The sequence below is a fragment of the Callorhinus ursinus genome, unplaced genomic scaffold (assembly GCF_003265705.2).
Source record: "Callorhinus ursinus isolate GAN/ISIS: 27379988/994484 unplaced genomic scaffold, GSC_fseal_2.0 scaffold4, whole genome shotgun sequence".
In the NCBI taxonomy this organism is placed as follows: domain Eukaryota; kingdom Metazoa; phylum Chordata; class Mammalia; order Carnivora; family Otariidae; genus Callorhinus; species Callorhinus ursinus.
The window spans coordinates 71,347,821-71,372,926 of NW_027397066.1; the positions used below are offsets into that span (position 1 = coordinate 71,347,821).

At 42.0% G+C, this 25,106-nt stretch overlaps 1 protein-coding gene across 2 annotated transcripts in view; it reads left to right on the forward strand.

Annotated features, from left to right (window-relative positions):
- The first annotated feature begins 876 nt into the window (after positions 1-876).
- The window catches only part of PKD2 (polycystin 2, transient receptor potential cation channel), a 56,473-nt gene continuing 32,243 nt past the window's right edge, over positions 877-25,106 (forward strand). Inside the window, exons 1-4 of one of the 2 annotated variants that reach the window (XM_073891931.1) lie at positions 877-1,598; positions 9,009-9,122; positions 22,281-22,414; positions 23,976-24,226. In XM_073891931.1, coding sequence (XP_073748032.1) covers positions 998-1,598; positions 9,009-9,122; positions 22,281-22,414; positions 23,976-24,226 — 1,100 coding nt within the window. In that variant the 5' untranslated portion in view covers positions 877-997. The remainder of the gene's footprint in view (positions 1,599-9,008; positions 9,123-22,280; positions 22,415-23,975; positions 24,227-25,106) is intronic. The other variant, XM_073891930.1, reaches the window with a different exon arrangement.

Genomic DNA, 25,106 nt, shown 5'->3' on the forward strand with positions numbered 1-25,106 from the left:
GGAGAAGCATAGCTTGAGAAGTAGGGAGGACAGCCATGCCTCAAATTTCAACTGGGGGAACAGGAGGTGACGCATGCTTAAAAGAGGAGGGGAACGGATATTTAATTTGGGATAGGTTAAGTCTGAGACAACTGCAGATCCTCCAGTTGGATGAGCTCACCGTAGAGTGGGAATAAAGTTCTGGCCCCGGGGCCGACGTGGGACTGTTACTCGGAAGCCAGAGCCTGAGCCCGCGGCAGCGGGGACGGGAGAGGATGAGCTCGAGCTCAGAGCACCAGCGATCTGAACGTTCCAGGACGGACTCTTTGGGGTCCTCACAATGTGTGGAGAGAGGAGCCGACCAGAGGCTGAAGAAACCATCCAAAAAGCAGAAGCGGGAACAAGGGGGCCGCCAGAGGCCAAAGAAGTCAGCATTAGTTGTAGTTTTCAAAACGAAGTTAAGATTTCTTTACCCCTGCTGCATATCAGCGCAGGCTGGATTTCGCTAGTACACACCATCCCACAAAATGGTTTTCTCTCTCTCTCTCTCTCTCTCTCTGCACTTTGGGAGAGGCAGAAGGGGCTGGCGGTGAACAGGGACCCAAGCATTATGTCGGGGTCACGCAGGCAGTGACAGCTCCACAAGCCCCTTCCCCGCAGGCGAGCGGGCGGGGCAGCGAACCCCTCCCTGCCGGAGCCCCTCTACCCGAACGGAACGTGGGCGCCCGCTCCTGGGCTCCCGCCTCACTTGGAACACGAGCCTGGGCGCAGCTAGCCGACCGCGCGGCCCGCGGGGGCGGATTCCTCGCACCTCCCCCTGCAGCGCGCCGCGGCGGCTGGGAGACGCGAGACGAGGGGGAGGCGGGCCGAGGGGGCGGGCGAGGGACGCGGGACTGCGGGGAGGTCGGGGGCGGGGAGCAGGAGGCGGCGGGCCCCGGGAAGAAAAGAACATGGCTCCTGCAGCGCGCTGCGCCAGGCGCGGCGAAGGGCGAAGGCGCGCGGGGCGCCAGTGACCGCGATGGTGAACTCGAGTCGCGTGCAGCCGCAGCAGCCCGGGGCCCCGAAGCGGTCGCCAGCGTCCCGAGCGGCCGGCCCCGGCCGGCTGATGGCGGGCGGCGCGGCCGTGGGCGCCGGCCTGGGGGCTCCAAGCGGCCTCCGCGAGCAGAGGGGCCTGGAGATCGAGATGGAGCGTATCCGGCAGGCGGCCGCGCGGGACCCCCCGGCCGGAGCCTCAGCGTCCCCCTCTCCTCCGCTCTCGTCGTGCTCGCGGCAGGCTTGGAGCCGTGACAACCCAGGCTTCGAGGCCGAGGAGGAGGAGGAGGAAGAGGAGGTGGAAGGAGAGGAAGGAGGAATGGTGGTGGAGATGGACGTGGAGTGGCGCCCGGGCAGCCGGAGGTCGGCCGCCTCCTCCGCCGTGAGCTCCGTGGGCGCCCGGGGCCGGGGGCTGGGGGGTTACCACGGCACTGGCCACCCGAGCGGGAGGCGGCGCCGGCGAGAGGACCAGGGCCCGCCGAGTCCCAGCCCGGCCGGCGGCGGGGACCCGCTGCATCGCCACCTCCCCCTGGACGGGCAGCCGCCCCGAGTGGCCTGGGCCGAGAGGCTGGTTCGTGGGCTGCGAGGTAAGAGCGCGCGACCCGCAGCGGCTGATGCACAAACCAGAGCTGCGGGCGCCGGCCAGAGCCATCGCCCGCTGTGGGCAGCTTTCCGGGGCTCCACCTCGCATCCCTCCTGTGTCCCCGTCTCCCTTGCAAGCGCGTACCCCACCTCTGCTAATTGTGCTCTACTTCCGGTACCCATGCGGAATTCCACTGCGCCCTTGTTTGTGCAAATTTATGGGATACCTCCTTCTTCTAACAGAAGAAGATGGGTCAGCATATTTTTACCTCTGTATATAAGTGAAAGCCGTATTAGAATGAAAGGGTACCTCTGAAGATTTTTTTTCTTGTAGGGGGAAAAAAAGAAAGAATATTCTAATACAACTGAAGGTAGTTGCGCCTGTGTATCGGGTCTTCCGTTGGTCTGGATGCCCTCTTACCCCTCATTCCATTCTGGAAAGGGTAACTGTAGTGTTATCCAAGTTGTGGGAGAAGGGTCATTGAGTTATCACGGGTGTTGTTTTGGTGATGTGTGTGGTGGTTTTGGGGAGAGTGAGCTGTTGAGAACACCACAAATAGAATAAAATAGTGTCTATGAAGACAGTTATTTAGCCATTTCTAATCTAGGCGTTTTTCTAAAACAGTTGCAAAGAAAAAGTTAACATTGTTTAAAAAACTCGGTAGTATGGTTTTAAATAGCTAACTTAATGTTCTTTGAAATTCCAACAAAACAGTGAAGTCACCAGATACCAGCTGTGTGTACATGTGTCAGAGTTCAGTGCACCCAACTTTCCAGAGGCAGGAAAGGAATTTTCAAATTTGCCAGGGCCTATTTAGAGGACCCAGATTTTCCAGGAGCAGAGAGGATCCTGTTTTGCGAAGTTTTGTCCGAGGCATCCTTGGAAAAGAGTTGCATTTGCTCTCACATTCGAATTATTTTAATCTCCACTTTTTTAAGAGTTTCCATTCTCCATTCTTTTGAAAGTTTCCCTTCCCTGCTCCTCCCTGTCAGTTTTGCAAATCTTGTACAAAAAATCCAGCTGGTTTTATGTAGCAGTGTGATTAAGACCAAGTCAGCCCTACACCCAAATTCCAGTTCTACCACACAGTGGCAAATTGCTTAATCTCTCTGATCCCCAATGTTTGCTTTTCTTAAAAAGAGATAATCATAATACTTTGTTCTTGAGTGGGGAGAATTAAATGAGGTGAAACATGTGAAATGCATAGCATGTCTCTGACATGTGAGTGCTTCATAAATACAAATTGAATCATAAGTTTTCAACAGTGTGCACTTTTGTACTTCTTTTATGTAAGTGCTTAATCTGTTACTTTGATTCATGTCATGATGGGGAACAAAAGACCCTTTTTTTTTCCTCTTTAAAATTTTTTATTGTTATGCTAATCACCATACGTTACATCATTAGTTTTTGATGTAGTGTTCCATAAAAGACCCTTTTTGAACAACCTATGTAAGTTAGTAAAGCTTTTTAAGGTTCAAAACTGTATCCAAACAAATTATTTTACATTGTTTTAAGTGTGCTTTAAAAAATATTCACTGAAGTAAGAGAAGTTTTTTACAAGTTAGTGAATAATAATAAATCATGATCCTTTAGCCTTCTTTGAATAAACTCAATAATGGAATATAATGAAATGAAATACATATCCTTATATGAGTTTATATACAAGTGTAGTTCTTCACTAATTTTTTATCAAAAAATTTACAATGTATAGGCTCATAGGGAACTTCTAGTCAAACCTTATCAATGGTCTAATTAGTAGGGCAAGAGACGCAGGAAAATGTTAATCTTAGAAAATTTTATAATAAATTTTATTTTATTAAATATATTAAAAATTAAACATATACTTATCACTTATTAAATAAGTGACATTTGTTGAATAATTAGCACCTCCTATGAAATTAGTACTGAACTAGGTGCTCCCCCACCACCACCACCAAAAAAAAAAAAAGAGGTAAAATAGCACCATCACCATTTTCCTATGGGTAGAAACCAAGAAAAGTAAAATAAATAACCATGAACGAGTTGTGATTTTTTTCCCTCATAGGATACCAGTGACAAAAATCTGACATGCATTATGTAAGTAGTACCCTAGGATCAGAACAAAAAGTAACTTGCAATTTCTAAAGGTAGGAAAGATTTCTCAAGCTTGGAGTGGTCAGGAGCTTCCCTGGAGGTCTCCTGCCTTCGTGATTTTGTACAACTCACTAGGATTCCCCTAGCCTCTGTTCCTCATTTATAAAACGGAGGACTTGAACCTAATCTCCAAAGTCTTTTCTAGCTTCCACATACTCTGTGATGTTCTTTAATGACATGAATCCAAGATGGACAACAAATGGTCCTTTTTGCTTTTTGTACAGTAGATAGATCTATCTCCTTAGCAGGAGTAAGATGGTAAAGAAGAAACGTTTGAGGTCTGGTTGTGGGAAACATGTGTCCAACCAAGGAACTGAGAATTTATCCCTAAATATTAGGAAGCAGTTGCAAGTTGTTAACAGGACCAGAAACATGCCGAAAGGTAGTATTGGTAGGCAGTGTGCTGTGCAGAAAAGCTCGCACAGGGAGGCAGAGAGGCGGAAGGACCATGTAGCAGGCAGCCAGTGAAGAAGTGGTGAAGGTCTGGACCAAAGAAAGTGAAGGATGGCCAAAAGATGTAAAGACTGCCCTCAAACTTAAAGACATCCCCAATAATCTTGTTTGCTTTTTTCTTAGCAAACTCTTTTTAGTGCAAAAATAAAATTTGACACTTTACGTAAGTTATCAAATTTTCTGAATTTCCAGAATTGAATGTGTTCTGTGGATGTATCAACGTGGTAAAGTCATCTCCTGTTATTTTAAACATCTATGCTTGGGGTTTGGGGGTTTTGTTTTCCTGGAGAAATCCTAAAGTACTGGCTGTATTGGTCAGGGTGGGCTGGGCTGCTATAACAAATAGATCCCTTCTCTCCCATTCACTTGTTGTATCATCACTGCCCATTTCCAGAAACTTCATCATTTCAAATAGAAACTCTCCCCATTACCACGTTCCCCTTTTCCTGGTATCTTCTATTCTACTTTCTGTCTCTGTGACTTTTTCTAATCTAGGTACATTATATTAGTGGAATCATACAGTGTTTGTCCTTTAGTGTCTGGCCTATTTCACTTAGCATAATTTTTCAAGGTTTATCCATGTTGTAGCATGTATCCAAATTTCGTTCCCTTTGATGAATAATGCTCCATTGTATGTCTGCAACACATTTTTGGTTGCATTATGATTTTGAACAAACAAGATTTTGTATTCCTGTAGCTGTGGGCATTTTTTTGAGGTAGCGTTGCTACTGTGAGGTATGTGGTTAAGGTTATGCTAGTAACAGAATTTGTGCAGTCAGCAAACATTTGTGAGAGTCTCCTTTGTGGTGGACGCTAGGGATACAGAGATGAATAATACAAGGTCCCAACTCTCAAGGAGTTCAGCTTCGTAGGGAAAACAGGTATAAGTAAATAACTGCAACGTGAGGTCTCGGGATTGCAGGGACCCAAAGAAGAGAGGACCAGCTGTATGGGAGGAGGTCGGAGGAAGTGAAACTTGAGTTAACATTTTGAAGGATGAAGAGGGAATTTAAGGAGGGGAAAGTAGCAGAAGTAAGACCATGCAAGCCTATTGCTTGTTGGTCCTTTTTCCCCTAGAAAGTTAGAGCTCGTGGAGGCCTCAAGGAGGGGGCTGATATGGTCACATATCAAGCTGAAGATGATTCTAGCAAGAATGCAGAGAATGGAGTGAGGCAGATAGTACTGGTTGGTGGGAGACTAGGTTAGGAGAGGGTAACTAAGAGACAGGGGTAACAACGGACTGCAACCAGGGCATGTGCACTGGGTTAGAAGGAAGCTGGACTGGAGACAGACAGAAGCCATCAGAATTGTGGACCAGCTCCGTGTGAGGGTTAAGAAAAGGGCCTGTTCGAGGATGAAACCCATGTTTCTGGCTTGTACCACTAACCCATACCGGGCAAGTAGGTTTCTAGACAAAGAAAGAAGAAATCTCAGTGTGGGGCGTGCTAGTATTAACTGTCTGAGGAATATGCATGTAGAACTGACTGTTAGCTGTGGCATCTGCTTGTCAGTACCTCAGGAGAGGGCCGACTGAGAATTTAAGATTCAGGAGTCAATAACATATAAGGAAGCAACTGAATATTCTATATTAAATGGGCCAATAGTAGTAAAAAGTCACTTCCCTTTGTAAAGTTGGGCCTGCAGTTCAAATAAGTATTTGGAAGGATTGTATTTGTCTTCCTAAACAAGGCCCACATGTGTCTGAGCACAAAAACCCCGAATTCTTTCATGGTAGAAATACAATGAGAATTTGGTTAGGCTATTCACAGTAAAATCGAAGTTCATATGGATTTGGGTGTTTACACTGTTGTGAGATTTAGACCAACTAGATGTCAGAAGTAGGACATTTTTCAGCGTTGCACCTGTTTCTGGAGCTATGGACAAGCCTCTTCCAAGTACTTTATGTGCTTTACATATAATATTTCTAATTCCCCAAGGAACCCCACCAAGAGGTACTTTTATCCCATTGTCAGCTGAGGAAAGGGAGGCTCATGACGTTCGATAAGGTCCCACTGTTCATATGTGACTGAGCCCTCAGTTGATCACAGCTGACTCCGAAATTCCACATTGCACCTTGTCATGATCAATGAGTCATGGGGATTTAGTGTACATCAGATGAGACAGGGTTGGTATGAGGCAAATGATCCACACGCAATCTTTTGACCATGGAACTAAAATATTCAGGATGAAATGATAACGATAGCTGGAATTTGTTTCAAAATTGAGAAGAAGTGGGTGAGGGTTTAGATGAATCAGGGTTGGTGCTGAGTTGATAATTGTTGAAGCCAGGCAAGAGATACGTAGGAATTCATTATATCATTCTCTTTGTGATGTTTTTTGTGTATTGCAAAGTAGTCTTGGAAGTATTTGAACGAGATAGTTGCAAAAATGGCATTTTTCACAATTATTTATGTTTGAGACATCTTTTGTGTTTCAGATTATCCATCTCAGAGTCCCTCTATATTCATATTCATAAGTACCACTGCCTATGGGAATATACACTGTTTAGATGAAGTACTCCAACTTTGGGCTCTGGCATTGACCAAACACCCTCTTAAATATGAGAGAAGCTGGATATCATCTGGTGTCCCCCTCATAGCATGTTCTCCCTAATAGCTGGAGACACTTTATGTACTGAGTGTGAGTGCCTGAAATGCTGAGCATGTACTCCCTCCACAGTGAGGACAGTTGTGGGAAAAGACAACAGTTGATTTTGAAGCATGCTGCCATTTTGTATCCATTCTTATTCCATCAGCTCTGCTAAACATGGGAAGTAGTTAGCCATAGGACAGCAATTTTTTCTATTTGTAGACATAGCTATTTCTCACTCAGCAGAATGTAAAGAGGTCCCCGTGTCCTAAGACAGACCTACATATACACCCAGTGGGGAAATTGGATGAAATTTTGAAGGTGATAAATATTTGAGGAAGTAGATAATTTAGAAAGTCAATGAAATCATAAAGTATATTATATAAAAATATAAATAAGGGAACTTTGTTTCTTTTTACTTGAAATGTTTCATTCGAGGGCTAGAATTAAATTGCCATAGACCATTGCACGTTTAGCTTGAATAAAAGTTGATGGGAGTTTGGTTTTTCTATTGATAGGTCAAGCAATACCATTCGTAAATATTAAGAACCATGACTACTCCTTAGTGCATAATTGTTTATAAACCATGGGAAAGAGTGAAATCACTGACTGAGGCAAGACAACAATCTTTCCTGATGATAAAGAGACTAGTCATCTCCACTTACGTGTATGTTTTAGGCCTGGTCTCCAAAAGAAATATAACCAAAGAAATAGTGTGATTGCATCCAGGGCTACTGAGCCTAATACTTGGCTGCCTCTGTGTTATTCTGATTGTAATTTTCCATGTCATCTAAATTTGTAATAATTTTTAAATATGATAGAGTTTCAGTGAACAAACATTCTGGTTGCCGCATTTCTTCTGCGTGAGTAATTCCCTGACCACTACCAGATCTTGGCAGAAGCAGACCTGGTCATAAGTCATGCTCCACTTTCCATGTGCTGAAACCTATGATACGTAACACAGTGTCTTTGAATTCAGATGCTGATTTTCCTAAAGGAAATTTGGGAGAAAAAAAAGAAAAGGAAATGAAATACCCAAATTTAGGAGTAGAATTAATGTATTATTATAAGACTTAAAAAATACATAAACACTGGTGATGGAGTCATTTCCGTGAAGTAAAAGCCTCGATGCCATTTTCCTCTGTCCTCTGTGTGGCTTGATGGTGGCTTAAGTGGCTATGTGAGTTTCAGTGATTGATGGCGTTGAAGTCTGTGGAATAAACGTGTGAGGCAGAATGCCGGGGCCAGGTTGGCTGCCATTCACAAGCCGACCTAATCTAACTGAAAGGATTGAGAAGTTTGTCCTTTTTGGCAAATATGAAGGCTCTTCCAAGTAGCCAGCAATGTGATTTTACCACACTGTTCATTAATGGGGGTTTTGGATGGCCACCATGTCTGTCTGCTGAGCGAGTCCAAAACTGTGGTCACTGCCTCCAGCAAGCTCGCGGAGGGTTATGTCATCCCCACTCAGCCAGCCCAACACTTTTTCCATCTGCTAAAATATGGAACATGGCTGCTGATTTTATTCTTTCTCCAAAGAGAGAAAGAAGTTGAACGATTGTTGCTTTTAACTTAAAGACGATATGTCAGTTAGCATTTTTCAAATCTGTTAAGCTAAGCATGTTTAGAGTAGTCAGTCAGCATTGAGTTTCTTAAAGGAGAGAGATGGTACAGAGTAGCAAGATTTTGTGCCAGCGGACATTTCCATAGTGAAATGATGCTCCATCCAGGCTTTCTTTTCATCAGGGGTGATCCAAAAGGTGTCATGTGCCATAGAGTTACATCATGTCCTAACTAGGTTTAGTAAGAGGATAATTGCCAGATTGTGTCCTCCCCCACACAGGAAGAGCAGATGTGTGTGTGCACAGTTATTTAATATGTTCTTCTGGGGTGCCCTCATTTCCTGTTCTCTTTATAAATTTTTACTAAGACATTTTCTGATGGGATTTGGAGTTTAGACAATGATCAGATTGTCGCCTTGTGTTTTGTACATCTGGGGGGACAGTAGAGGCTGATGTATTCTTAAATAAAAGGCACTCCTGCTAAAACAGTTTCTTAGTTACATTCAGAGCATGCTAAAAAAAAATATATATATATATATACACACACACACACACACATATATATATATATATATACACAGAATTCCCCCTAAAGGTTATACCATTTAATGTTTCTTCTTTGCCATTCATGAGATTTTTAAAAATAAAGTGTCATACTTTTCATTATTATTTTAAAGGTCTCTGGGGAACAAGACTCATGGAAGAAAGCAACACTAACCGAGAGAAGTATCTTAAAAGTGTTTTACGGGAGCTGGCCACATACCTCCTTTTTCTCATAGTCTTGTGCATTTGTAAGTAGAACATTTCCTCCTACTAAAGGAAAAGTTTTGAAAATATTTGACCTGTCAAAACTGTAATTGAAAGGAATTGTATATGCATCAGAGGGGTTCATTCAGAAGCTCTCTGTTTTCAATTTCAGTTTAGAATTTGGTAAAGCTCTCCTCTCTCCTCTGGTAAAAATTCATTAAAATTCAGCGTTATCTGATTGACCAGTTCATTGTCAGCCATGACCATTTTCACTATGAGATGCATGTGGCAACCTGCCAGATATCAAAAAACCAAGTAAAAGGATTTTTTTTATTAGATTTCCTGATAAAGGGGCGCCTGGGTGGCTCGGTCATTAAGTGTCTGCCTTCAGCTCAGGTCATGATCCCGGGGTCCTAGGATCAAGCCCCACATCGGGCTCGCTGCTTGGCGGGAAGCCTGCTTCTCCCTCTCCCACCCCACCTGCTTGTGTTCCCTCTCTCGCTGTCTCTCTCTGTCAAATAAATAAATAAAATCTTTAAGAAAAAAAAAAAGATTTTCTGAAAAATACAGTCACTATTTTTACATCAATTAACGTGAAGTCTATCTATCTAATGTAGAAATTATTTTCAGCAAAATGACGTTCAAAGTTTAACGTTCAGGAAATACAAATAATGTCTCCTAATATTGCTTTTATGGATATATATATATAAAAGTCCCATTCTTTTGGATCTGGATGTGTTTCCTGTGTGGGTTCCTTCAAATTCCTTATGTCTTCCAAATCTTCGGTAATCACCGGCCTTGTACTCTATAGGAAACTTAGGGCAGACTCATCTGTTTCTTCTTCCTCTCTTCTTTCAGTATGTCTGTGCATCCCCTGGGAGGGGAGGGGACTCAAGCCTTAGCCAGGACAAGTCTTAAAAATCATTTGCTTTGAAGTCCAGAAAGTCTTAGACAACGGATTGATGTTCTGAATCAAAGGGTACTGGGTGATGGGAGTTCTGTCCTCTTCTCTCGAAAGGTCTTTGTGAGAACAGGCAAGGAAGCAGCTTTATGACAACCACGACCTCTTACGATACTCCTGGGAAAGGACTTCCTTCATATAGTGTACACTTAGAAAGGCTTAAAAAACTAACACCAATCTTAAAAAGAGTCCCCTTCTTTGTTTATGGAGAGAATCAAAATTTATCAATGATTTAATAAGGCCATTCTCATTACATTAAAATTGACCACCTTGAATTTAACTGACTAGGTACAAAAAGCTCTCTGAAAAACATTTTTAAAATTTATTAGATTTATAAAAAAAATTTTTTTAAACTTGTAAGTTGAACATAAAGGATTGAGGAAACACATTTCCATATTTATAATTTTAAGAAATTGAATATTGATTTGTTTACTATCCCCACACACAGTTTTTTATTAATACTAGTAAGCTCTTAATGAGCTTTAACAGGGAATGACGACTTTTTGCATTTTCTGAGACTTTGCCAATCCACGTGGGAACTTAAGGAAAAAAAAGATATTTAAGCTAGAATGTATGTATGTGTGAGTAATGTCCGTTTTCTTTATTTTTTTTCTGTTATTTGTTTAAGAGGGAATGTCATTACTTTTTACAACATTCTATCTAAGATAGAAATGCTGAAAAAGTAGAAAAGATCTATTCATTATGTTAAAAGTTGTAAAGCCAGAGATGTGATATTTTTTTTATGTTCTAAGCTGTTAGAGCTTAGAATACTGAAGTAGAGTTTGCTCCCTGCGTAGGCGCTTAAATATTAAACTACACTGGCCTTAAATATTAACAGATTGATTAGAATCATTATTAAGATTTTTTCAAGCATGACACAGACACATACATACGTATATATTTCTTATGCAAAATATAAGTACCCCTATAAGTACGTTTAGGTTTTCGGTGGCCCCCCCAAATTGCTTGAGCATCAGAATCACCAAGAGAATTTTTTTAAAATTACAGTTTGCCCAGATCTGCTAAATCCGAGCCTTCCAGAGGTGGCCCAGGGAAGCGAGTGTTCCTATGCGCTGACAAGTTTGGGAACTAGGCCAGATAAATAAACTGAATAGCTAGAGTTCTAGGAAACATGCCTTACTTAAGTCATATAATTAGTGTTTTCTTATTGATTTTGGAATTTAATGCTTTCTGTTCTTTTTCACACTAACCACTTTTTTCTTATATCAGTAGCTGCATATTTTACAGAGGCCAAGTTTTAATTTCAGAATACTGTAGAATCTCTGGCTAGGAAGGGATCTTAGCAACCATATGATCAAACCTCCATGGAATGCTAAAATTCCCCCTGCAGCATCCCTCTCAAATGGTCAGTACTCTTGTGTCTGATTGAGCAAGAGTTCCAGGTTAAAGGACTGACTTCTTTGAAATAGTTCATTCTGTTTCTCTATGGCTATGTTAGAAAGTTCTTCCTTATATGGGGCCAAGTCTAACCTGTCAGATTTCCTCCCCTAGCTCTCCCCCTCCAAGCCCACCTATACCAAGTACCTTTTCCATGTTCTTCTCCAATTTAGCCCATCAGAAGTTTGGAGACAGACATTCAGTCTTCCTTAAGTCTTCTCCAGGTTAAACCTTTCTGGTTTCTTTCACTGTTGATCATGTAATTGGAGACATGCATTTGAGTCCCCATGTGATAGAAACTCCCTCCAGCACATGTTCCGTTTATCAGGTCCCTTTGAAGGCACAGTAGGGGCCTCATGATGAAAGAGTGGGAAAGGGGCACCATAGGTGTCCTCAGTCAGATACACAGCGGTGGTTCATGCCTCCTCCCATCACCTGATTCTTCACATAAATGATTCTTCAGTCTCTTCACAAAAAACTATAAAGCAATGTGTCCCCCAACTAATACATGAACACTTTTTCCTGGAACATATTAGAGAACTTCCCTTTCAGCTGTGTTAAATTTCATCTCATTCAGTTCATCTGTTGAAATTTTTTTGGATCTAGATTCATTCATCTTACGTATCAGTTGTTCCTCTTGGCTTCTTCACTGGATCAACAGAGTTGATACCATCCATGTCCTTATCCTGATTAATTAATAAATCAAAAAAGATTGGTCTAACAACATCTTCCATTAGTCAAGAGTTCTCTGAGTTCACTGAATTATATTATCATCTAGCTCAGACTGTTCAAGAAATAGGATAATAAGGATAATAAATAGGAAATAACGCCTGGGTGGCTTCGTCATTAAGCGTCTGCCTTCGGCTCAGGTCATGATCCCGGGGTCCTGGGATCGAACCCCGCGTCGGGCTCCCTGCTCAGCGGGAAGCCTGCTTCTCCCTCTCCCACCCCACCTGCTTGTGTTCCCTCTCTCGCTGTCTCTCTGTCTGTCAAATGAATAAATAAAATCTTTAAAAAAAAAAAAAGAAAGAAATAGGATAATAAGAAAGACTTTTTCAAATGCCTGTCAGAATAACTCCACCATTCCTCTGCTCTTAGCTGGTGACCGAATTAAAAATGAACATTATGAGGATAAGCGGACATGATTTACTCCTAACAAAGCCTTACTGGCTCCTAGTGATTGAGCCCTTTCCCATTGCTCAAAAACCATCTTTTTAACTACTAGTTTTAAAATCTTGCCAGCAATATCAATATCAAATGACCAATAATATCAAGCGTATTACTCTGTGGGTAAATGAGATAATGTACTTAGCCGTATGCCTTGCATATTGGAAGCTCTTGATATGAAGTAGATAGGGTTCTGGAAGGCAGTTGGCATAGTAGGAAAAGTATAGATTTTTTTGCATCAGCAGAGATCTGAGTTCAAATCCCAGCTCCACTACTTGTATACTAGGTAAGCTTGAGCAAGTTATTTAGCCTTTCTGAGCCCTTGTTTTCTCATCTGTGAAATACTTATTTTGAAAGATTTTGTGGAACGCCTGGGTGGCTCAATCAGTTATGGGTCTGCCTTCAGCTCAGATCATGATCTCAGGGTCCTGGGATCGAGCCCTGAGTTGTCGGGCTCCCTGCTCAGCGGGGAGTCTGCATCTCCCTCTCCCTCTGCCTCTTCTCCTCCCCCTGCCCGTGCTCTCACTCATTCTCTCTCTCTCAAATAAATAAATAAAATCTTAAAAAAAGAAAGAAAAGAAATATTTTCTGACGATTGGGATTAATATACCAAAAAATCCTAGGATACTGTCTGTCATGTAAAGAATAGTAAGAGCAAAATTCTTCCCAGAGATAGTTGACAATGGTTGAATTGTTTCATCAGTAGGTTCTAAAAACTATAGGTTCGAATTGTTTGGACATTCATTTGAAGCATCTAAGTGCCCATCAAGACCTATTTTCTATCTTATCAGTGTTAGTTCTCAGCCCCTATGTCTTTAAAATTAGTCTACTTAACCCAGAGGAGAGAAATGACATGGGAACTAGGTAATCCCACTTTCTCTATAATTTAGAATTTATTCTCACTTGAAACCTGAGGTTGCTATGAATCCACCATCAAAGTACGTACTTATATTATGGGTTACAGTTATAAAGAGCCACAGAATTCCTTTGTGTGACTTAGATGCTGAACTTAAAGAAGGGGATTAATGGTATTGTTAAAGATCTTTGGAAAAACCAAATGAAATCTTTGGTGAATCTATGATAAAAATACAATTGCCTCTTCTTTTTTCTGCTCTCTCCATTAAAATTTCTCAAGTTTCCTGTTTAAACATAATAATGGAAATCATAAAGAAAAGTTGGTAGAGTTAGCATCATAGAAATTTGGTATTTCTATATGTCAAAAAAAAAACAGACAAGATTAAAAGGCAGAAAATTCTCAAGAATACTTAGAAGAAACATTACAAAGGATTAATATTTTAACCCATATATAACCCACAAAGCACTGGGAAAAATACCAAGGCCTCAGTAAATATTTTACGGAGTAGAAAATATAACGTATTTCACAGAGTAGAAAATGTCATCAATTAGATTAAGAAAGTCTTTAACTTTAAACTCACCAGTGTCCAAAGAAGTAATGAAACTGGAGAAATGAACAACACAATCATAATACAGCATGATGTGTCCTAGGGTAGGAAGAGCTCTTATATGAAGAAGTCCATGTGTCTCCATCTCTTTATCTCTGGAAGAAGGCTTTGCTTTGTATTCTAAAAAAGAAATGAATAGTATCAAATCAACATGTTGTATACCTTAAACTTATAAAATATGACAAGTCAATTATATCTCAATAAAAAATGAATATTTTATTTTACTTGTAAAAATCTTGCAAAGATGGTTATCTAATCTAAAGGTAGTTTTCCTAATTGCAAGAGAATTCATGCAGATGAACTGTTGATAACTAGATCAGGGAAGTCAAAGTCCGTGGGTTAATCATCACATTGGTGGGAAGCTAATTCAATTTCCGGTGGCAAACATTCCAACAGCTTGCCACAGCAAACACATTCAGTCTGAAGATCACAGCTTGCAGCCCACGGAAAGTAACTTTTAAAGACTGCCTGTGGCTGGAAAGCTCTCTGTCCTTTTCAATAGAACAAAACTACAATGACAAGAAATATATGTTCTTGCATAAATACTAATTTAAACATGGCCTGCGTTCCATGTGCATAGCTTTCTCTTCTTTATGTTTTTGTGATAACATATATAAATATTACACATCTTTCTCTCTTGTTTCAGATGACAAAGTAATAACCAGCTCAGTATGGGCACTCACAAAAGCACTTGTGTCAACAGACTTTATCCCTCAAAGATTTCCATCACAGTGTTACTTATAATTTCCTTCAAATTTTAACCAAAACTAGATTAAAATATTTGGAGGTTTTAATAACTTTAATTCACCTCTCTTGTTTATTCTGCTGTCTCACTTCTACCTCTTGAAAGGCCTCACCAGAGTTGCTTAGGGTCCTCTTAATTGCTAAATTTTATGGGCTCTTTTCAGGCTTTCTCTGGCCTTTGCTCCTATGGCATTTGGCTTTCTAGAAGCTTCTCTTTGGCTTCCAGGACTCCCTCTATTCCTGTGTTTCTTCTTGTTCTATTCACTTTCTTAGTTTTTTTCTTTATGAAACGTGTTTAGCCAGTGTATTCTCCGCGATTGAGTCTTCGGTTTTCTCTTCAGGTGGTCTTTTCCACAGCTTCAACTGGTACTTGATGCTGGTGACTCCAAGTGCCCCTAGACCTAGCTCATGAACTACAAACCTTGTGCCAACCTCTACCAGGCATCTCCACTGGTGTATCTCCCAGGCATCTCATCCTTAACGTTCCTAACCCCACACTCATCTTCCTTCCCATCCAAACTTGCTTCATTCATGTTCTCTCTCTGGGCTCATGTTAACATCACCCACATGATGCCTCTCTCCAAAGCTGGGCATCACTCTAGATGCTTTCCCTCATTCTTCTCGCATGGTCATTCCACCTACTTCTTCCTCTTTGGTGCCTCTCATATCTGTCTTCCTTCATATATCGCTCTTTTCCCTATTTTAACCTTTATCATCTCTATCCTGGATTATTCATTTATTCATACATTCAACTGTTCAGTAAGTTAATTAAAAACAGATTTAGGCCCTGCCCTGAAATGTGGAAGTGATATGAAAGAAAACAGATGGGGACGAAATTCCCCTACAGAGAAGGCCTCTCTGAGGCCTAAATCAAGAGTGGGAGCCCGTCAGATGAAGAGAACTGCATGAGTGAAGTTTCTGAGGCAGGAAAGAGCTCAGAACATTCCGGAAGCTGAGTGAAGACAATTACTAGAGAGAGTGCCATCAGATGAGGATGGAAAGGTGGTCAGGGGCCAGACCCTATAGGTCTGGTAGGCTTTGGTTAGGGGTTTAGAGGGGGAGCCTGGGATTTTAAGTAGGGGAGTGACAAGATTTATTTAAATTTTAAGATGACTCAAACGCCATTAGACCACATATTGGTTGGAATCTTTTTAGATCTTTTAGTAGTACTCCCAGGCACTGCCTCCAGGCTGCTCTGAAACCAGATTAACCCAGGTCACTCTCCCATTTAACATACTATCATCACCTCACTTTCAAGATTAAGTTTAAAATCGTTACATAATAAAGTGCACTTCATTACTCCGTCTTTGCTTACTTCTTCAGACCTGCCACTCCCTATGAACACCTGTTATTTCAACCACATCAAGCCACTGTGAGTCTCAAAAAGGCCTTGGCCTAGCTGTCACTTCTTGGTCTGTTCAGTTCTTCCTCAACCCTCAAGATCAGCTCAAGAGGCAGATCCATCGAGAAGCCTTTATCCGCCAACGCTTCCCCTGAGCTCTGCTGAGGTCCCGGGCCCACCTCAGTCACTGCGCTCCTCACCCTGGATTGTCAGACTAGTTCATGCATCCGTGTCCCTCAGCACAGGGAGGGAGAAAGGGGTGCTGTTGGGCACATCTCAGAGATGCCACATAGATGTTCTTACTAAATGTTGACAGCTTCGCCCATTCTCATTCTCTGTTGACTAGTACTTCTTGCTCACTAACCCAGAACTGTTCCTAGTGTGACAACTCCAAGAGTTCAAGCCTAATCATTCTTTGATTTATGTGTATTGCTTTGCATTTGGCACTTTTCATTTATAGAGTCTATTCAAATATCTGATCTTATTTTATCTCTACCGTGTTTCTGTGAGGATGTGGGACAGCACAGAGCCTGCAAAGGAGTTCGACTTCCTGGTCAGGATGATGGCTTTCCTTTGTGGCAGATGGCCTTGGAATACTGGATTCTACTCTCTTTACATCTGGTATTTATATTTGTGTGGCAGCTTTGATTTCCTCTTTGGCCCAAGAGTTATGAAAAGGAAAAACAATTTTTCATTTTGAGATGGCTTGGTTTTATCTGTGTTTGCTTAATCCTTTTAAAATTAATTTTCTGGGTGCGCCTGGGTGGCTCAGCCGTTAAGCGTCTGCCTTTGGCTCCGGTCATGATCCCAGGGTCCTGGGATCGAGCCCCGCATCGGGCTCCCTGCTCAGCGGGAAGCCTGCTTCTCCCTCCCCCACTCCCACTGCTTGTGTTCCTGCTCTTTCTAACTCTCTCTCTGTCAAATAAATAAATAAAATCTTAAAAAAAATATTTAATTTTCTACATTTGTGGTTTTTAAAATATTGCTTCTTTGGTTTTTGTGGGGGATTTTTTGTTATTTTCTGTGTTTCTGTTTGTCTTGTTACATTGGAAAATTCTTTGCTTTTTATTCTAACAATTTGGAGATTTTATAGTACAGTCATCTTTATTTGTTTTTAGTCTTTGAGCCTACATTTTTTCAACAATATTAAGGATAAAATAGTATCCATTGCCATTTTAAAATGAGTGTTTTTAAGATAGCTTTATATATATTTCATGCTGATTAGTTGGTGATGCTGTGATAATATTTTTTGTTCTGGCTTATTTTGTGGAAAAGGGAACTTGGAAGTTAAGACAAGGACTATATAGTAGAAGAAATATATACACAGACATATACCTGTCCTTTACCTCATATTTTTTAACATTCTCCTTTCTGTTCCTCATTTAAGGTTATCTATTTAATCCTGTAGTTTTTTCCTTTATGATTCAGCTCATTTAAAGAATGAATGCTACCTTCCAAGTGGGCTTTCTCCATCAGGGACTGAAGAGAAAATGATGATACAGTCTTGTATTTCTATTGCATTTGACATCGTGCAGAATGTCTTCACATACATTTCTCCCACTGAACTATGCAGAAGCCCTAGATGTTATTTTTAAGATTTCATTTATTTATTTATTTGTCAGAGAGCGAGCACATAAGTAGGGGGAACGGCAGAGGCAGAGGGAGAAGCAGGCTCCCTGCTGAGCAAAGAGCCCGATGTAATGCAGGACTCAATCCCAGGACCCTGGGATCATGACCTGAGCCGAAGGCAGCTGCTTAACTGACTGAGCCACCCAGGCATCCCGCTCTAGATGTTATTATACCCACTTTCTTGTTGATGAAACTCAAGCTCAGATAAGTATTTGTCTGAGATCCCAAGACACCAAGACCCACTATCATGACCACGGAGGCAGACATTCTAGGTGAAGCAAAGCTGAAACTCAAACCCAAATCATTCTGCTTCCAAATCCCAGGGGTCCTTTAGCTACAACCTAGGTGGACTCATGGTGTAGGTGATTCCGGGAGTGTAAGGAGCTACCACTCAAAGATATCCCATGGACTAGCCCAGGGCCTGGCCCAAGGGAGGGACTGAGTTAATATTTGCTGATTGAATGTGTTAGAATAATCATCCCTTCAAAGCTAGATGACGTCGTTTCTCTGGATGTCCAACAGATGGTGCTAAATAGCTAAGGGAATGCATCACTTCCCTTTTAGTGAAGCCATGAAATTTCATACAGGTCCTGAGAATTTCAAAAGCAATCGATATTAAAAATATAGGAAAACAAAAGAGTTACAATTTATCTTATTTTATTTTTTTATTATGTTCAATTAGCCAACATATAGTACATCATTAGTTTTTGATGTATCGTTCATCGATTCTTTAGCTGTGTATAATACCCAGTGCTCATCACAACACGTGCCCTCCTTAATACCCATCTTCTGTAACCCTCAGTTTGTTTCCTGAAGTCCAGAGTCTCTCATGGTTTGTTTAAGAGTTAAATTTTTAATCAGTGGCTAAAATTTTTATATGTATGCATATAGAACTAGCATATTTATAAATCAAAACATTTAAATCATTTGTTATAATTCTTTTTAAACAAAAAAAAAACCCACAGGTGAAAAATTTAGAATGATCTATATTAATTAATCCAAAGCAAATTCTAATTTCAAGTTAATTGAAAAAATCAGCTTCATAATTATTTATTAGGTTCTGGGGACTCCTTCACTACTCCTCTAGCATCGTATCAGCTTTGTTTCCTCAGCTGTCTCTGGATCCACAGAAAGCTTTCCTAGAGCTCATAGTACCTTGTCCATTCCTCTGTAGGAGTTGAGTGGGCAGTGCTGGTCTCAGGGAAACTTACTGGCTTTTCTTCTTGACAGAGTTCACACCTTGCTTGTCTTCATAAGCACTTTGTCCCATAAATATGAATGGATTAAAAGTCTAAACCCTTAACTCTGGCCCAATATAGTTTTGAGAGGTGGCAGGTCATGTAACACTTGAAGAGGAATTTCTTATGCTAATTTGTGGGTCGTAGGAGGACAGGTGAGGGAGCCTAACTAAGGGGATGGGAAAAACGTTCCTTCCCCTCCAGATAGAGCACATAAGCCTCGTAACTCTGTGTATTTATTGATCCATTGACTGCTTGAGGTGGACTTTAAAACACACTTGTGTTTGAATCACTGTTATCTACTCTTTTTTTTTAATCTTTAACAGTTTATTTCAATATCTGTGGCTGTGCAAAAGTCAAGACAGTACTGGAGTAGGAAGGATCAATAGAAAAAAGTGTTGTATTCATTTTAAGCCATGGCCCGCTATACTGGAATACTGTCAAGTGTTTTGTTCCTTGCCCCTCACAGAGTTGGTATTTAGCAGACAGCTTCTCAGAAAATAGATGCTAAATAATGCTTGGTCATTAAACTGAAGATTAGAAGTACTTGTTTTGAGGTTAGTAGTATCTAATTAACAGAATTGTTGTAAGGACTAATTGTGGGACCAAACAAGTACTGAATGCCCTATGAAAAAATTCACTTTTATTGTACATTTATGAAAAATTTTTTTATTATGTTAATCACCATACATTACATCATTAGTTTTTGATGTAGTGTTCCATGATTCATTGTTTGCGTATAACACCCGGTGCCCCATTCAGTACGTGCCCCCTTTAATACCCATCACCAGGCTAACCCATCCCCCCACCCCCCTCCCTTCTAGAACCCTCAGTTTGTTTCTCAGAGTCCATCGTCTCTCATGGTTTGTCTCTCCCTCTGATTTCCCCCCCTTCATCTTTCCCTTCCTTCTATCTTCTTTTTTTTTTTTAACATGTATCATATGATCTCACTGATATGAGGAATTCTTAATCTCAGGAAACACACTGAGGGTTGCTGGAGTGGTGGGGGGGTGGGAGGGATGGGGTGGCTGGGTGATAGACATTGGGGAGGGTATGTGCTATGGTGAGCGCTGTGAATTGTGTAAAACTGTTGAATCACAGACCTGTACCTCTGAAACAAATAGTCATTATATACTCCTCTTTTTAACTAATCTTAATTTTTTATGCTGCTCAGGTGGGGAAGGGAGCTATATGAGGACGAGATTTTACTAAATAGCACTTAATCCCCAAATCATTTAATACCAGGTTTTAAATGCATTTTGTGATGCCTGAAGATTATTAGAGTCAGCTGAGTATTAATCACCTGCTGGATATTGAGAACCATGACTAAAAGAAGTGAAAAACTTCTGTAGTCAAAAGAAGTATAAAAGAGGGGCACCTGGGTGGCTCAGTTGTTAAGCGTCTGCCTTCGGCTCAGGTCATGATCCCAGGACTGGTCCTGGGATCGAGCCCCGCATCCGTCTCGCTGCTCCACGGGAAGCCTGCTTCTCCCTCTCCCATTACCCCTACTTGCGTTCCCTCTTTCACTGTGTCTCCCTTGGTCAAATAAATAAAATCTTAAAAAAAAAGAGAGAGAAGTGTTTCCCCTTGAAGCTTTTTGTCAGTTGTAAGAATTATAGCGTATTGCACATGCAATCATTAGAGTCCAGTGTAAGACAGCTCTCATTAAGTACTGAAATTTTTAATAGATTTGTTATAGCAAGTCGATTAAGGAGGAAGAACATCATTATTGGGCATTTAAGTTTCAGCCACTGTACTGGGTAATTTTTAGTTACTGTTTTTTTTAAATATTTATTTATTTGTCAGAGACAGAGCGTGCACAAGCAGGGGGAGCGGCAGGCAGAGGGAGAAGCAGACTCCCCGCTGAGCAAGGAGCCCAATGTGGGACTCGATCCCAGGACCCCAGGATCATGACCTGAGCCGAAGGCGGATGCTTAACCAACTCAGCCACCCAGGCACCCCTAGTTACTATTTTTACGTAAGCACCAAAGACTCCTATGGGATAGCTAATTATTCCCATCCTACAGAAAAGGAAACTGAAGCTAAAAAAGTTTAAGCAGCTTGGGGCACCTGGGTGGCTCAGTCACTTAAGCATCTGACTCTTGATTTCAGATCAGGTCTTGATCTCAGGGTTGTTGAGTTCAAGCCCCAACTTAAAAAAAAGAAAAGAAAAAGTTTGAGCAACTTGCACAGGTCACATTGTAAGTAGCAGGCATGGCCAAGATTCAACCTCTCATCTCCTATAACCTACTAAGCCTATAAATTATCTTCCCAGCTCCCTCTAAGACCATTCAGAATGGGCTGATATAATCAGCAAATCTTCATGAGAGGGTTGTAGCTTGGGTTTAGAGGATTCCCTAGAAGATTTGACAGGTAAATGGGAGGCAGATGGGAGCATTTGGGAAGGAAAGAGATGGAAAACTCAAAACTCAAAATTTAAAGAACATTTAATGAAGGGCCTATTTCCACAAGTGGGGAGGGTTATGGGAACCCGCAAGGGGAGTGAGGCCCTCGGAACAGATGCCACCTCCAGACCTGAGGGGACAAGGGGAGGGAATGGCATGGCATCAACCCAGTGTGGCTGTGGGAAGGGAGATTCTCCCAGCAGCTATGGCCAAGGTTAGAGGGTGCCCTGCCAAGCTGCATCCAGGTGGTGAAGGAAAGGAGTAAGGGTGGTGGGAGCAAACCGAACCTCTCTTTCCTCAGGCCCCCAGATTTCCTGTTCAGCCTCCCCTGGGCCAAATGCATGGGAAATCAAAGGGCAAGGGAGCCCATGTGGTACAGTCTGTAGAAGTCGGCCTCATGGTGCAGAGCAGAGAAGAATGGAGAACTAATACGGAAGAGAGAACGGCCTGCCCATGTTATCGTACGGAGAGTGACAGCGCCTGCCCAGCCACAGGACGGGGAGTGCAGCCTGGCCTCTGTAGGGGCCTGTGCCGAGCAGCCTCACTGCTTGGAGGGACTAATCCAGGAGCGGCCTCACTGTGTGGAGGGGCTGATGGCGGGAGGGGGGTTAGGTTAAATAGGCATGTCCCCGATGTCAAGTAAAGGCGCTTGATCTTCACTTGATACTCTGTAGTAAGCCAGTTTGGGTTCACATAAGCCAATGTGAATTTATTTCTTTTATAGGCCCAAGAGCTAGGGAGAGATCTTAGAAGAATGGTAAAGAATGTTTGTGGTTACCTGCCCATCCACTGGGAGTGTGTGAGTGAGTGCATGGGTTCCCCCACGAGGTTCATGTGGCTTTCTCTGTGTTCCAGTGACCTATGGGATGATGAGCTCCAGTGTGTACTACTATACCCGGATAATGTCACAACTCTTCCTAGACACCCCAGTGTCCAAAACAGAGAAAACAAACTTTAAAACTCTTTCTTCAGTGGAAGACTTCTGGAAGGTATTGCAAATGACTTTCAAAGTACCTCTTTACCATTGGAAATTGTTCATTTGGTTTCATAAATTCAAGTCAGCGGTATCTATAGGATCCACTTTGTGTTTGACACTGTATGAGGTGTAGGCTATGGTGAGTTGTTAGAAGTTACGGTTCTATTGAGAACCTTGTATGTGCCTTGCACTGTGCAGAGTGTTTCATACCTTCCCTTTTTTAATCCCATAGTAACCATATGAGGTAAGGGCTAACTAATATTACACCCGGGTGGCAGATGAGGAGACGAAGAATCAGCATGCTTACACACGGTTAGGGAGTAAGAAAAATGGACTTGTTTCTAGCCTGACAAACACTTCCTCACCCTTGTCTATAATTCACTCAGTCATTCATGATTCATTGAATGTCTGTTGAGTATCTCCTAGGATATATATGGCCCATAAGGGCAAGATTTGGTTGTTTTGTCTTGCTTTGTTTTTTTGTCTTTTGTCTCTTTGTTAATGATGGCATGTGCCCTAGAGCAGCGCCTGATACAAGGCAGGCACATTCTTTCAGAGATCTCTAATGTAAAATTCAACCCAGCCCCTTCCCAGATTGTCACAAAAGCCAACATAGTAACTGAGGATAAGCAATGAGTGATACCATAGGAGAAATGTTAAACTGATCTGGGAGGTATGGTGCTCAGAACCTAAGAAAACTGAAAGGGAAACCGGAGAGGAAAGACTTGTTTCTTCCTGCGGAGCTGCTTTCTAAAACTCTTATTAAACCCCGGGGTCAGAGTTGGTGGTTGTAAAGATAGAGGAAGCTGGACCATATGAACCCATTAATATTCATGCCTAAAAACACTTGGCATCCAAAACCATGCTTGTAAAGTAGGAATCTCTCCCCTCCTCAACAGAGCAAATCAGTCCATCTCTACTGATTGTCTAATAAGCTGACACTGAGAAACAGCTTCTTCTTCCCTATAGGCAAACTAGTGAGAGACTGCTCCCATATACACAATTCCGTGGTAATGAATGCCAATCTCTAAAAGCAGGGGCAGTGGCAGGGGTGGGGTCAGTTACAGAGTTCACCATATGCCAAAATAATCCAGACACTTAAAAGATCCACCAGATGGCAGACTGGTAATCAAAACTAGATGTTCCCGCTCCAAACAAGTTTGGAACCATGATTATGTGGGAGGCTGTTTCAATAAGGGAAAGTAAAATTGATCATGGTTGTGGATTTACGTGAACCACACCCCTGACCTTTAGTCCTAGGCCAAAAATCAGAGTTGCCATTTATTAAGGACCCACTGGGTACCAGGGTAGCAGCCATGCAAAGGATGGATATTATAGGTGCAGGAACCTTGGCTCAAAGTTGGATCCTGCTCAAGGCCTCACAGCGAACAAGTGACGGAGCAAGATCCAACCCAAATCTTTCTGACGGCAAAACCCACCCTTGTTACTCTATCATGTTTACAGAGTTGCCAAACTGTTGGTCATGCAAACATTCCAGGAAAGAGCAAAGCAGCTACTAAGCTAAGCTTGGGGCTTTTCAAAAATTTTTTTAAAAATGTTTCCTTTGCTTTCAGTTCACAGAAGGTGCCTTATTGGATGGGCTGTACTGGAAGACACAGCCCAGCAACAGAACCGAAGCTGACAACCGAAGCTTCATCTACTACGAGAACCTCCTGTTAGGGGTGCCACGTATCCGGCAACTCAAAGTCAGAAATGGATCCTGTTCTATCCCCCAGGACTTGAGAGATGAGATTAAAGAATGCTATGATGTCTACTCAGTCAGTAGTGAAGACAGAGCTCCTTTCGGTCCAAGAAATGGAACTGCGTAAGTGTCTGTGCCCCCAGTGGCCATGCGCGCCCTGACTTCTCATTCACTCATTCATTCATTCATTCATTCATCCTCTAACCCCTTAACCAAGGAAAAGATGCTTTAAATGAATCTTCAGTGCTTAGAGTTAAGACCGTGGCCAAATTGGCCTTTGGTCTCTCAAGTTTTTTCTACTTTTTACCCCCTTCAGCTTCTGCATACATATTTTTCAAAAGGCTAAATTATTGATCACATGGCCCACCAGAAAGTAGTGACCTGGGCCTTTGGAGGTTTTTTTGAAGATGGCTGGATCCTTTTTTTCTAGATCCAGTGACATCATTCTCTAGGTTGTTACTGAGAACTATTCTGGTACAGAAATTCTCATTTTACTAGCATTTACAAATACATTTTGGTTCAAAGTACAGGTATTTAAAGTGTGTAATAAGCTTGTGAGGCAGTTTCATGTCTGCTTTAAAGACTGTCCTCTCAAGTGTGGGTGTATGATTTTGAGTATGTTATTGTCCATGTGCATATTTGCAGGGATTTTTGGTGTTCTTTCGTAACCATACTTAAAACATCTTATGTATTAAGGGAGGATAATCGGGCGCCTGGGTGGCTCAGATGGTTAAGCATCTGCCTTCAGCTCAGGTCATGATCCCAGGGTCCTGGGATCGAGTCCTGCATCGGGCTCCCTCCCTGGTGGGGAGCCTGCTTCTCCCTCTCCCGCTCCCCCTGCTCGTGCTTTCTCTCTCTGTCAAATAAATAAATAAAATCTTAAAAAATAAAGGGGGGGGAGGATAATCATTACTTTTAGAATTACTGTAGTTATTATAAAGAAGTAAGAAGAGTTCTCAAGCTGTCCCAAGGTGGGCCTCTTAGGGTCACTGCCCCTGGGTGA